The sequence below is a fragment of the Ursus maritimus genome, unplaced genomic scaffold (assembly GCF_017311325.1).
Source record: "Ursus maritimus isolate PB19 unplaced genomic scaffold, ASM1731132v1 scaffold_33, whole genome shotgun sequence".
Taxonomy (NCBI): domain Eukaryota; kingdom Metazoa; phylum Chordata; class Mammalia; order Carnivora; family Ursidae; genus Ursus; species Ursus maritimus.
In genome coordinates this window covers 23617697-23632330 of record NW_024425897.1, presented here as the reverse complement: position 1 = coordinate 23632330, position 14634 = coordinate 23617697, and the positions used below count along the sequence as shown (strand labels likewise).

Genomic DNA, 14634 nt, shown 5'->3' with positions numbered 1-14634 from the left:
ATAACCGACCTTTTCACCCTCCACCTTTATAACACACACAAATATCAACCTTAAAAATAACTTAAAAAATACTGTATATATTTATATCTTCTCTCACCAAAGCAGGCGCTGTGTCTAAGAGGATTTCTTTTTTTTCTTGTTGACTCTTGCTTAGGTCATGTTGGGCACTTAGGCATTAGTAGATGATGGTGAGGTCAGGCTGTGCGGCCTGAGAGGAGCGTGACGGCTTCACCTGTTGCCTTGGGGAAGAATTCCTCCCGCACCCACACATAGCCGCGTAGCACCTGCTATGGCTACCTTGTCAGGTCAACACCTTTTCTCCCAGCGCTTCCAATGGAAAATCTGTATAATTCTAGTAGTTGAAGAGAGAAAATTCTAATCTCAAGGCTAGCAGATTTTAAGGTTCAACTCTGTGAAGGTTACCTTAAGTATGCTTTTCAAATGATTCCTGATGTTGTGAAACCGGAGGTTCATTTCTCAGGCGGTAACAATGCTCCCATTGAGAGAGCAGCCCTGGCACATGCATACATCGCTCTTGGTTTGCCAGAACAGAATCTTAGTTAACCCACAAATATTACGGGCAGACGTTGGTGCGTAGAGAAACCCAAATACCAGTCAGCCAAAAGGAGGAAAATGTGCAAGTCTACCCACACATCAAGTTGACAGGTTTGACACCAGTGTGAAGATTTTCTGATGTTCCCTTTCTCCTTTCAAACACTTTTAAGAGTGACGAGAAGTTTTTTTAGAGCAGCAGAAAACAAGATGTTTGTATGGTGTGCCCTCTTTGGCAAAGGAAACTGTCTTTGACTGGAATAGGTCTGTGGCAGAAAACAGGTTTGGGAAGAGTTATAAAAGAACCAGGCAAGGGGTGCCTGGGTAGCTCCGTTGGTTAAGGGTTCAACTCTTGATTTCAGCTCAGGTCATGGTCTCAGGCTCTTGAGATCAAGCCCTGTGTCGGGGCCCAGCATGGAGATTCTTGAGATGCTGTCTCCCTCTCCCTTTGCCCCTACCCCTTCCTCCAACCCCCCCCCCCGCAGGTGCCTGCTCCTCAGATCTTTTTTTTTTTTTTTTTTAAGACTTTATTTGACAGAGCAAGAGAGCACAAGCAGGGGGAACAGTAGGGGGAGAGGGAAAAGCAGACTCCCCGCTGAACAAGGAGCTCCATGTGGGGCTCAATCCTAGGACCCTGGGATCACGACCTGAGCTGAAGGCAGATGCTTAACATCTGAGTCACCCAGGCGCCCCCATCTCCAAAATCTTAAACCAGGCAGGGCTGAGATGGGAATGTTTCAGCTGAGCATTTTAGTGGTCACTGTATACAAAAGTGACATTCAGAACTGGGCATGTTCTCGGTGTGTTTTTGAGTCACTTCATTCCTGTATATTCTGCAGTGCTCTGACCCCTAACCTTAAATTCTCTCCTTCTGTGAGGTCTGTGCGAAATTTCTGGATCACATCTTAAGCCTCGTGGGTGAGAATTTCCTGGAAATACAGCAATTATTCCCAACTCGACAGGTCTACTCTTTTCCTGGAGAGAAAAGAAAAACACTGAGCTAGTACCCTGACCCTAACTTGACTTTTGACATTCCCTTCCTCTTTACTGTGGACTTTCCTCCTCGAAGCCACCTTTTGGGACCAAGTATAACAAGTTCAAAAGAAGAAAACTACTAAGTGCTTCTTTTGAACTCAGTAAAACCTTTTGCTTGGAAGTATTTCATATTATCTGTAGCTTTTCTACAAGTGTGTGCCCTTCATCAGGAGGGGCTGGAAGGAGAGTGAGAACAGGGTCAATGGAGCCCAGTCTAACGTATGGGAGGACAACTCAGACCTTATGTTCTACAGATGTTAGAGCAGAAGCATCATCTTCATACACAAAGCTCATCAGTCAGCCAATAAGCATTTACTGAATGCCTCAACTGTGTTCAGTACTGAGTTATGCGTGAGGTCAATGTGGTATGATGCCAGCCTCGTGAATGCTAGACTGGGAGCCAGGAGGCCTGCCAATCACTTAATTTGGGGAAACACCAAAATTTTCTCCTCCCAAGACCTCAGTTTCTTTATGTGTAAAATTAGGAGGCTGTAGTGGTTAACATCAGCCCTTAGGTTTCTTCTAACTAGAATGGTCACAAATTCCAAAGGAGGATGATGAGTTCACAGGCTCCTGGATCTCAAGAGACTTCTAGATAGCTGGGGAGACTGAGCAATTGTACCCCAAATTGTGTTTCCGGAAGAGCACAGCTTGGCCCACCTGCATGCCTAGGGTCTTCCTGGCAGTTGGTGCAAAGGGGTCACGTGAAGGGTCATGATGCTCTGGCCCTACTGCTTTTGAGGATTCCTTCCTTGTGTGTACTAAGCTAGTCCTGACAGGGCCTTTGCACATGCTTGTCTTGCTGCATTGGACTTCCTACAGGAATGGTGGCTGGTTCCTCCTTTCTCATCCTTTAGATCTCCTTAGCTCTCCACATCTGAGTGTGCCATCTCTTATTATCGCTAAGGTTCTTCTCTATTCTCTTATTTCAGCATCCATGTCCTTCTTCGCACTCTCCCAATTTGTAGTCTTTTTACTTGTTTGCTTCCCTTGTCAGTCTGTTGGCTCTACCGGGCAGAGGTCCTTCCTGTTCAGAACTGTACGCCCAAAGCTTAGACCCCACAGAACGTCTCAATATTTGTTCAACGAATGACTTGGCAGCTCCACCATTCCGAGGAACCGAAGGCATCTAAAGTTGCTTCGCCATAAAATGCCTTTTTGGAATTCCCCAGGCTGGGCTTAGGCTGCAGTAACTTCTTCCCCATTGCCTGATTTCTTTGGATCTAGACATTTCTTTTCCTTCAAGAAAAAAGCTCTATGTCATCACAACGCCTTCTGTGCTCTAGTGACATCATTACTGCTTCTCGCTGCGTCACAAATCCATCCGCAGCTCCTTTCTTTCCCGCTAGAAGCCCCCAACCTTCCCGGAGGCAGCTCCGCGTCGCGTCTCGCCCCGGGCCCAGCCTGCTACGTCACGTCCGCCCGCCCGCGCGGTGATGACGTCATGCTCCAGAGCTGGCGTCACGTGCCCCCCCCCGCCGGGGGGCGGGCCTTGAGGGCGGCGCTTCCGGTCGGCGGAGCCTGGCGGCCCGAGCGGCAGCGGCGGCGGCTGAGACGCGGGGATGGCGGGCGCCGGGAGCGAAGCCCGGTTTGCCGGGCTGTCGCTGGTGCAGCTCAACGAGCTGCTGGAGGACGAGGGGCAGCTGACGGAGATGGTGCAGAAGATGGAAGAGGTGAGCCGGGCGAGGGCGCGCGGCGGCGGGGCCTCGAGGAGGGGCGTTGCGGGGTCGGGGGCCCGCGGCGGGCTGGAGGTGGCCCGAGGCAGGGGCGATCGCGGTGCCTCAAGTTGGTTGAGGGAACTGCAACGAGGAGTGGGGGGGTTTGAGACGGGCTCGGGGTGAGGGGACGGCGCTGGGGCTGAGCGTGGGGGAAAGCGCCCTGAGATTGGGGCTCGAGTGCTGATTGGGTTCCAGGCGAGGCTTTGAGGCGCCGAGGCTGGGAATGAAGCCGGGATTGGAGAGCCTGGAACGGGCATTTGGGGACTCGGGAGGCTGTGGCTGGGTCTGGTGGGACGAGGAGGGAATTAGGGGGATGAGACTGGGTTGGAGAAGGTAGAGGGGAGTGCGGTGGAGGATCAGGGGTGACTGAAACCGCACAGAGGGGGCTGAGGGCTGGGTCTGGGCAGGGGTTGGGGGTCTTGAGGGGAGGGTTGAGATGCAGGCGGACTGAGACAGTAATTGGGGTCTGCTAATAGGTTTTCAGGGGCTGAAATAGGAGTTTTAGGATTACCGTTTCTAAGGTTTTTGGGGGCCGAGGTTCTGTAGCTGAGTCTGGACGGTAGTTCTGAGGATGGACTTTAGAATTGGGCAGGGTCTCTGAGGTTGTGGGAGGCACGAGGCCACGGACTTAGCCAGGTTAAGATTTGAGGGGTCCGTGTATCTAAAAGAGTTCCCAAGAGTGTTGGAGGGGCCCTGTGGGGTCTGCCTTCATGTGGAAGTGGCCCAGGCAGGACCTAGGTGGTTCTTCTTGGTCTGGTTGGGGAGGGGGGGAAGCAGGAATCCCTTTCTCCATAAAGTTGCCCCCCTTCGGTGAAAGAAGGGAATATGGGAATCTACTATGGTGGCTTTGGCCCAGCGTCCTACCCTGCTGGGGCCAGTGAGAGTTCCTGAAGCTATTTTTTTGGGAGAAGATAAACCAGGGGTTGGGGGTTGAGAGCCAATCCCCACCTCTTTGATAGTCGAGGTCCTGCCCAGCCTCTGGAAGGCATATGGCCACCCTGTTTCTGGTTATCTCACAGCATCTCTTGTGGCATGGTTTGCTCTCCGGGGTAACTGGCTTCACACTTGATTTGAACTGTGTAGGTCTCTCCTTTTCCCAGCCTTTTTGGACTCTTTCTCTGAATGTCCCACCCTCCCAGTCTGGGTCTCCCCCAGGCAGGTGGACCCAAGGCTGGTCCCAGCTCTCCCCAGCCCATTTACCGCTCCTACTTCTTTGTCTCCCAAGTCTGAGCCTTCCCACGCCTACAGGGCTGAGCCTCTCACCCAGAAGCCTGAGTGGGGGCTTTTGGCTTTCTTTCCGAAGAGGGATTGTTCAACACTGAGCCAGCTTCCTTAAAAGGGGGCTTGTATGGAGGTTGCACATTCAAAATCACTGGAAAACCCTCAACAGATTATTGTCCTGAGCTACAGAGAGGCCACTGTAGTGAGATGGTATCAGTCTCTCCATTAATACACCCCTTGTATTCACGGGCTTTGTAACTTGGCACATAGAACGTTGCTCCGAGATGCAGTTTCCCTCATTTATGGTCTCCATGTGGCACTTTCCATTTTAGAGAATAATAAGTGACAAAATCCATCTTTCTTGACTGAAAGTTTCACATCTCTAAAGAAATAAAATCTTTGCTTAGTTTCTCTGCTTTTCAGTTGCTGGGAGACCTTTTGTTGTATGTCAGCAGGCATCTTTCTAGTTTAATAATAAAATGGCAGGTGTATTTTTCTAATGTGTAATATCACCGACAAGTTATTTTGCTGTGTGACTATTCTGTTTCAGTAAGAACAGAATACTGTATTTATATTGGTGTAGTTAGGTTGATTATTTTCTACCTTAATAGAAATAAACTGCCTTTTAGTGGAGGGAAGATTGTGGAAAGAGCCAAGTAATTCTCCTGACTCCGAGGCTGTTAGGGACGGCATTGCTTGTTTCCTCTACCCAAGAAACTGGTGATTATTACATAAAGGGAAAGGCAAATTAGTCTAGCAGAACTTTTTTGATTGCTTTTTTTTTTTTCCTAGTAAAGGTGACCATCGTCCCAGAGTATCCTATACAAATACTGAGGACCCACCAACTGCACTTGATTAGACCACATAATTCAAGTTTACTTAGCAGTGGTTTGTTCTTCAGAGTGTAGTGCTTTTAAAACAAGGAAACTGATCCGGAAGACCGGAATACTTTAGCCAAGCAGCTCACCTAGCTACACTCACACTTAGCAAATCCTGTTCCCCTGGTCACACGTGGCATGTTTCTGTAGGAATGGGTATGACATGAATAACTAAAATTTTGACTCAGCTGTTAATGTTATGCATTGGTTTATTGGCTTATTTCGGGGTGGCTGTGAGACACAGAAGAAAATATTCTGTGAACTGTCCTCTCTTGACTGAAGGGAATATGCAGACTTTGGAATCAAATACTCCAGGCTGGACTTGGCCACTTCCCAGCTGTGTGATTTCAGGCAAGTTAATCCACCTCTCTGAGCCTCTGTTGGAGAACTCTAATAAAATAGAGTTGACGTGGAGATTATGTGAGATAGTCACCTTAAGACAGCATGTAGTTAGTGCTCAATAAAGAGTAATTGCAGTTACTAATAATCAGCTAATTCATTGTTTTTTAGAGGGTACTGACAGCCATTAATAGCAGATCATCCTGACAAGTTAATAGGGTCTTATTTCAAGAACGTTAAGTAATTTTTTAATTTGCCACTGGCTTAAGAAACATTTTACCTTTCTATGGTCAAAACGATTATGTATCTCGTTAGGTCTAGGATGAGACTGTAAATGGAACAGGTCCTTTCCAGCATAGAATTTCTTAATCTGGACCAAAGGCTTTTTGTTTCTTTTCTCTTTTTTTTTTAATTGGCAGAAGGAAGTGTTTTAAATTGTAGAGTAAGACTTCTTCAAGCCTGAGGGGATATTTTGTGGCGACTGGAAAGCGTGGCTAGGTTTTGAAGGCATTCGCTGTTAGGTTTGAGTACAGCCGTGCGTTATCCTTCGCTTACGTTGTTTTAATTGTGGTGTGTGAGCTGTTAGCACAGCTCGAGACATTAAAACCATGTTGGAGCTGTAGGCGGTTTCATCTTCCGTGCCTGTGTGTTTATCTTTTCCTGTTCCTCCTGTCCATTATGCAGTTCCCTAAATGTAGTACTATCCCCAGTGATCTTTGCTCTTTCCTTTCCTGTGGCCTGACGTTTCATATGCACACATTTTATTTTTATTTAAAGTTATTTTTACATGGCAGTGGAATGTGCCTTTCTCTCCGTCCACATTAACCCCATTGGACTTACAGGGCACTCCCTTAAAAGGAACTGTCGCTTCGGGGATTAGGCAGCTAAACCGCAGCTCCTGGGTCACGTCTCCCAGTGCGCTGTCCGAGGAAATGTTGGCTGGTGGTGTTAACTAATAATTCCACCTAACTAAGGTTCAAATTCAAGATCTGTTCCTTTGGCAAGTGAAAATCCCCACGTGCAAAAGCGCTGAGGGTCTGAAAAACAGATTGTTTTGTGGAAAGAGTCTGGTGGGGAGAAGCTGTTTCCCTAGGGCGTGTTCTGGTGTGCAGTGTGTGGGGCTGCAAGCTGCTGCGTGAATCATAATGGCTCATTGAAATGGACTGACCTCGCTTTAAACCCAGGCACTGTTTCCTCAACGGCGCTGAGCGCTGGTGGGACTGGTTTTTGGAAGTTAAGATTTAAACTCTTGGAGTGTCTGCTACTGGAGTTTGTTTCTGTTCACGTTGTGCAGTCATTGTGTGTACAAAGGCTTCAACTTCTGTGTTTGAGTCTTGTCTTCCGTGGGCTTACTATTTTAACTCGTTAGTAAAAAATTACTGTGCCTGCGAGTATTTTCTGAAATCCAGTTTTTTTAAAGGAGGCATTAAGATTTTGTGGAGGGGCGCCTGGGTGGCTCAGTTGGTTAAGGTCTGCCTTCGGCTCCGGTCATGATCCCAGGGTCCTGGGACTGAGCCCCAGGTTGGCTCCCTGCTCAGTGGGGAGCCTGCGTCTCCCTCTCCCTTTGCCCCTCCCCACCACTTGTACGTACGCGCTCTCTCTCTTCCTCAAATGAATCTTAAAAAAAAAAAAAAAAAAAGATTTTGTGGAAAGGGACGCTTGGCTGGCCCAATCAGTGGAGCATATGACTTTTGATCTTGGGGTCGTGAGTTCAAGCCGCGAGTTGGGTGTAGAGTTTACCAAAAAAAAAAAAAAAAAAAAGATTTCGTGGAAAGAATAGCTCGGAGTTGTGTGACCTTGCTTCAGTTGCTTAAACTCTCTGCTTCGGTTCTTGCACTGTAGAGTGAGGGTAGGAACCATGCTGGTTTTGTGAGGCCCAGTGGAATAGCTGATGAAGGCAGTACTTGGCACAGGGGGGCTTCTGTAGAGGCTCGCCCCCTTAAGAGATTTTCAGAATTGTTAGACTGGCTGGTTAGGTGAAATCTGATCACTTGTGTAAATGCTCTCTACTTCTTTGGCATAGATAAAAAGTGCAGTGGGTGTGGTATAGTGCAGAACTGACTTTTGATACTAGCTCTGCGACCTTTGGCAAGTACTGTCTTCCCGAGCGGAGTTTCCTCATTGAAAATAAAGGGGATGACAGCAGTAACCTACTTCATTGGGTGGGTGGGTGGATTAGAGGAGTCCATGAGATGCTCAGTGTGGTACCTAGCACAGGGAGCACTCAGGAGATTGTTAGCCGCTGTTACTGCTAAAATGAAAAGGCTTCACATCCTTGCTGCCATTTCAGGCAGATTCCACTTCAGTTCCACAGCTGTGGGACACAAACTGCGTGCAAGGCGTTTTAAGGATGGAAGCATGAATAGGCCATAATGCCTGTATTATAATTTGGGGGAGAAACCAAGTACACAGATATTTACAATGCAAGAGAGAGTAAGAGTCAGGGAGCTTCAGTTTGGGAAGACGAACGTAATGAGGATGGATGGTGGTGGTGGTGGTTGCCCAACAGTGTGGATGTACTTAAAAGTGGCCCTTGAAAATGGCTAAAATGGCGTATTTTATATTTTATCACAATTTTTTAAAAAGAGAGACTAAAAAGAAGGGCCACTTGTGAATTGTAAATGATATTGCAGGTCAGATGAAGAGGCGCTCTGGCTAGAATAGTTAGATTCCTAGTGCAAGAGGAGGACTTCGATAGGTGGTTAAGATTCAAGAAAAGAAATGATCAAATACAATAATACCTCTGAGAGGGTCTAGAATAATGTGAGAGAGCATCTGTGCACCTGCCACCCAGCTTAGGAAGTAAACACTGTCAACCCAGTGAAAAGCTCTCTTTGTGCTCCATCCTGAGCATGACCCCTACTCCAGCCCCAGCCACGGCCTTGAATTAGATATTTATTTCTCTAAGTAGGGTTTTGAGAGAGAAACATGGGGAATCAGGAGGAAGTGACAGCAAGAGCACAGGCCCAGAGCAGGAAAGCACGGGACAGGCTTTGTGAGTGGTGAGTTACCATCTCCTTTGCCAGATCAGATCTGCCCGTGCGTAGGGAAATGACAGGAACGAAGGCCAGCGGGGGCAGAGTGCCAGCGAGTGAGTGGAAGGCGGGTAAGCTGGTAGCAGTGAGTTTCCATGACTTTGTGGAGCAGAAGAGCAATATGGTCAGAAGAACACTTTAGGAGGTTAACTTGGCAGCAGAGTGTATGGGCTGGGTGAGTGCACGAAGGTTCAGGAAAGGCCAGGGTGGAAGTGGAAGTTCGGGTAAGAAGAAACCAGGGTCTGAGCTGGGTTCTGGGGGAGGGGATTCCAACCTCACCAGCCTTGCCTTCCGCGTGCTCCCCTACCTCCTCGGTCACAGACACACGGTCTCTTCACTCCTTTGTATACGTGTAGCGCTTGTCACACGTTTTGTAAGTCACATTTACTTCCTTGTGTTCCCGGCTGGTCTGGGGACTCTGTTTTGTCCTGTGTGTCTTTGTGTCCTTGGCATGTAGGTGCTGCTGGGTGAGTGGAGCTAACTGGCTGCTGGTGGAAATGAGAAAGAGTGGGGGAGGGGAGAGGGCTCCCTGAGACCCTGCCAGCCTGAGAGTGCGGGGCAGGGAGGACCGTTCCGTGGCGCCTCCGGCAGCAGTTGGAAGTACAGCTCTAGAGCTCAGGAACAGTCAGCCGAGATACAGATTTGGGGGCGCACTTCTGTTGGGAAGAATCTCAAGGTTTGAAAGGCCACCAGGAATAACTAGCCGCCTGGGAGAAGCACAGGGAGAAACGAGTCTGGTGTTTTACAGACAGGCCGACATCCTGTTACGGTGCTTGTACCGACTGTATCAGACTAGTCGAAAGAGGAACCTGGAAGGAGACCGAACTGTTTGACCTCATCTGTCAAGCAGAACTGACGTGCTCTTGAGCTAAGCCAACTTTCTTGTTCGTAGACGACCCTGGTTCAATCTCATGACTGTTCAACTTGACGATGGTGTGAAAGCAACACGCATTCGGTAGGAAGCGTACTTGGAATTTTGAATTTGTCTAGTGGCGGGCTCAGGATCCGCGGTCCCATCCTCTCCCGTGACGCTGGGCAGCGGCTGCAGTTCCCTGTCAGCCACGCGATCACGAGGGTCAACAGCCGGTACGCCGACCGCCACCTGCACCCACATGGCCGTTCTGTTTGTCACTCTCAGTGCAGTAATCAGGAAATTACATGAGATAGCCTATTTGTAGGCTTTGTGTGGGGGCGCCTGTTTGTTGGTAGAGCATGTGACTCTTGGTCTCAGGGTCATGAGTTCAAGCCCCATGCTGGGCATGGAGCCTACTTACGATATAAAAAAAATAATAAGATGTTTTTTAAAAAAATAGCCTTTGTGGTAGATGGTTTTGCGCAACCGGAGGCTCACGTCAGTGCTCTGAGCACAGTTAAGGTGGGCTTGGGTGAGCTCTGGTGTTCGCTAGGTGTATTAAATACATTTTTGACTTAACGTTATTTTTTATGATGGGTTTATCGGGATGTGATGCCATTGTAAATTAAGGAAGATCTGTATTTGGCTTTTGTCACGGTATTTGTGGCAGAATGCTGCCGTGGGGATTATGCCAAATACGCAGTGCGGGGTTTTCTGTAACGACTGCGTGTCAGCCACTGTTCACATGTATAATCACGGACTCTGTGAACGTGCTGAGGCAAGAGTTGGTTTATTTCCTCCCTCTGCTATGTGGGTTTTTCAGATTCCGTCATTATTAGGGAAAACTGTCTTACCTAGTGGTAAAAAGGCAGAGGAAAGTAGTGTGTAGAATTGGTTCCTAGGGAAGAATGAAAGAGGTAGCGGTAGCTTTGTTGTCGTAGGTTACGTTGCAGTGTGTCAAGAGAAAGCTTTTGAAAGCATTTCTTGTGGAATTATGAGGAATATTGTTCATTACTCTGCCAAAGAGTTGATGTGAAAAGCAGATATTTGAATAGCTTGTTACATTACAAGCAGTGTCATAGTTAATGTTTCTTTCAAATCAGAGCTTTCATTATCACCAACGGTGGTGCCACCAAGAGTGGCACCTCGAGGTTCTATTCGTGTCCGTTGCCCGGTGCCTGGGTTGGCAGAGGGACAGGGTAAGCGCTAATTAATGCTTGCCATCAGACAGCAGCTTTCATTAGTGTGAACACAGCTGAGGCCGAGCCCGTTTATTCATTACTCAGCCTTATGGAGCACCCTGGGGATGGGAAGCCATGAAGCCACGTCGTTTTCCTCTCAGGATTGCGCAGGTATACAGAGGTCAGTTTTCACAAACATCGGGTGTGTGAAACAGTAGTGATGGGTTCACCAGTGGGAGGGGACCCAGCAGGCCTTTGTGGGGTGGGGGGGAGAGCCACAGAGAATGTTTCCTGGAGGAGAGGACTCTTGAGCTGTGGTTCAAAGGAAGAGGTAACCAGGTAACGAGGGAGGAGGCCTTCCAGGCATGGGGGTGGACAGCCGGAACGGACACAGAGGAAGAGCCTTGAGAGGGGTGCACAACAGGAATATTCCAGCCTTGTGGAGGGACCTGGACGGGCATGGCTGGGGAGGAGGCCAGAGATGCAGGCGGGGTCAGATGGCTCGATCTTCTCCGCAGAGGGAGCCATGGGAGTGCTACGGTCACAGTTGTGACTTAATGGATGGTTCAGGCAGCCCGGGTGGGAGGGTGGTGGGTGGATTTGAAGGGGGTAAGACGGGAAAATGGGGAGATCAGCTGGAAGGCTGAAAGATGGTTGATAGCAAAGACCTTTGGGGCAGCCAGAATCACTCGAGGGCTCACACCAGGCTCCTCACGGGGCCTGGGAGTCTTGTTTTGTACCCGATTCCAGTAGGAACACACTTGGTCGTATGGTTTGTCTGTCAGTGGCAGATTTTTGAAGGATATAGGGAAAAAATTAACAGAGCCAGTAACACCATCCGGAAATAAATGATAGAGAGGAGGCAAAAGTTATAAAAAGCCTCACCAAAAAATATAAGGTCAGCTCTCAAGCATAGTGGTTAAAGATGGGATTTGGGTTGCTAGGAAACCCTGGGCACCGTTACCCTTCCTAAATGTCCGTTCCCTCATCTTTAAAATGGACGCATTACACCAGCGGCCTTACGAGTCCTCAGGAGGATTAACCACGAGGGTGTGTGTGAGCCGCTGAGCAGGGGGCTGTGGCAGGAGTAAGTGTCCAGTAGATGGAAGCCGTGTCCGTTTAGTAAGGTGCTGGGGCTCTTTGCTTCAGGGTAGCATCTCCCTTAGCCATCCTTGGGGCCCTAATTCTGTGCGTGTCAGGGTGGATACATGAAAAGGAATTCCATGGTAAATAGATTTGGGAAACCAGTGTTCAGAGGTTTTGGTTTTGCTTTGCGTTGTTTGGGACTTACTGCTAGGGTGTGTGGTGAAGCGCCAGAGGGCCAGACGTTGCGGCATTTCCCAGGCTTATGTGATCGTGGACCTCGTGGGACTGCTTCCCTGGGGCATGCTTTGGCAAGTGCTCATTCAGGGGATCAGTGTGCCATCTGCTTCCAGCGCCCATGGCTACTGCCGTTTCACACATGGTATGTAGTTCCTTGATATTCATGGTGCCAGCTCTGTGTCCTCAGTGGCTGGCCTGCTTTCACGTACTCTTTTGAAGAATGTAGGGAGTATGTGGTACTTTATTTTGAGTATATAGTATTTCAAACTTCTGATTCCAGTTGATCAAATCTTTAAAAATATTTTTTGGGGGCGCCTGGGTGGCTCAGTCGTTAAGCGTCTGCCTTCAGCTCAGGGCGTGATCTCGGTGCTGCTTCCTCTCCCACTCCCCCTGCTTGTGTTCCCTCTCTCGCTGGCTGTCTCTGTCAAATAAATAAATAAAATCTTAAAAAAAAATTTTTTGTGTGTGTTTATTATAGAAAAATTTAAAAATGCAGAAAATTATAAAGAAGAAAAACATAATCACATGTAATACCACCACCCAGAGAGAAATACCGTTAACATTTTGTATGTTTTTTTTTTTTTTTTTGGTATGTTTTGGGTTTTGTTTTTTGTGTTTTTTCCTGGTTTTCTCCCACTGGGATCATTCTGTAGAGAGAGGTTTTTATTTGGGTGTGTGGGTGTGTGTGTGGGTGTTAACCTAAAGTTATACTCTGGGCATTTTCTTATTTTTATATCTTTTTTTTCTTTTTCATCATTTTTTTAAGTACCCAATGTGGGGCTTGAACTCATGACCCTGAGGTCACAACTTACATGCTCTACCAACTGAGACAGCCAGGTGTCCCCATTTTCTTATTTTTTATCAGAATATTATTACATGACAGTGTTTTTGTTTTTTGTTTTTTTGGTTTTTTCTTTAAAGATTTTATTTGAGGGCACCTGGATGGCTCAGTTGGTTAAGCATCTGCCTTCAGCTCAGGTCATGATCCCGGGGTCCTGGAATCGAGTCCCACGTTGGGCTCCTTGCTTAGTAGGGAGCCTGCTTCTCCCTCTCCCTTTGCCTGCTGCTCCCCTTGCTTGTTCTCTCTCTGTGTCAAATAAATAAAATCTTTTTTTTTTTAAATAAAGATTTTATTTGAGAGCAAGAATGAGAGAGAGCGCACGCGCACGCGATCCCAGGACCCTGAGATCATGACTAGAGCAGAAGTTAGATGCTTAACCGACTGAGCCTCCAGGTGCCCCATGACAGTGTGTTTAATGGCTGCATATATTTGATCATGTGGGTATGTCCTGATTTATGTGACCCATTCCCTTATTGGATATTTAGGTGCCTTTTTTTGCTATCATGTATTGTGATTAACATCTTTGAACATAAATCTGTTAAAATATCAATTTAAAAAAAAATGATTAAATCTTAAGTAGGCAGTTTTTTTAGTTAGAACATCAAATTCCCTACATCAGATAAAATTGCAGGTATTTTTTATGAAGTTTAAGTAGAATAATTTCAAGGTAACTGATTCTTCTTTGACTAATCCCTTTCTCTACCCCTGGACTAAAAAAATCCCACTACTAGGGGTGCCTGGGTAGCACAGTCGTTAGGCATCTGCCTTCGGCTCAGGGCGTGATCCCGGCGTTCTGGGATCGAGCCCCACATTGGGCTCCACCACTGGGAGCCTGCTTCTTCCTCTCCCACTCCTCCTGCTTGTGTTCCCTCTCTCGCTGGCTGTCTCTCTCTGTCAAATAAATAAATAAATAAATAAATCTTTAAAAAAAAAAATCCCACTATTAGAATAGCATTTTCTCATACTGAATAGAAGAATAATTTCAGTCATGTGAGAGTAAGTTTTATCCACTAAACTGAATTCTTGACTCGGGTGTTGGAAAGTTTATGTCATCATGTATTTTAAATGTAAAAGCAAAATTGTCAAAAGATGTAGTTTTAATACACATAATCCAGGATCCACCTGGTTTGGCATTTTCTTATTTGCACCTGTGTAAAGACTATCCCAGAAAATTCTCACACATTCATTTCTTGTAAATTGTGGTTAAAAAGAAATAGAGAAGAGGGGAAAAAAAACCTTCAGTTCTTACTAAACGAATAATTGCTTTGGTGGTTTGTCCTGGCCAGAAGCTGCTAATAAGAAAAGCAGAATTTATAGGGCGCATGGGTGGCTCAGTTGGTTAAGCATCTGCCTTCTGTTCAGGTCATGATCCTGGGGTCCTGGAATCAAATTCTGCATCGGGCTCCTTGCTCAGCAGGGAGCCTGCTTCTCCCTCTGCCTGCTGCTCCCCCTCCTTGTGCTCTTTCTCTGTCTCTGTCAAATAAATCTTAGGAAAAAAGCAGAATTTAGAAGTTGTCTTCCATAAGCTCTTTCTTTTGAGGAAGGGAGGAGTTATCTGGATTTAAAATTACAGTAGAAGCTATCAATTGACCTCCCTCCACTTGACCAGTGTTCCAGTAATTGGCATTTCCCACCATCAGATATAGTGATTGATGCCC

At 47.2% G+C, this 14634-nt stretch overlaps 1 protein-coding gene across 1 annotated transcript in view; it reads left to right on the top strand.

Moving 5' to 3' along the window:
* The first annotated feature begins 3089 nt into the window (after positions 1 to 3089).
* Positions 3090 to 14634, top strand: part of VPS37B (VPS37B subunit of ESCRT-I) — a 24108-nt gene continuing 12563 nt past the window's right edge. Inside the window, exon 1 of the mRNA XM_040619988.1 lies at positions 3090 to 3260. Coding sequence (XP_040475922.1) covers positions 3150 to 3260 — 111 coding nt within the window. The 5' untranslated portion in view covers positions 3090 to 3149. The remainder of the gene's footprint in view (positions 3261 to 14634) is intronic.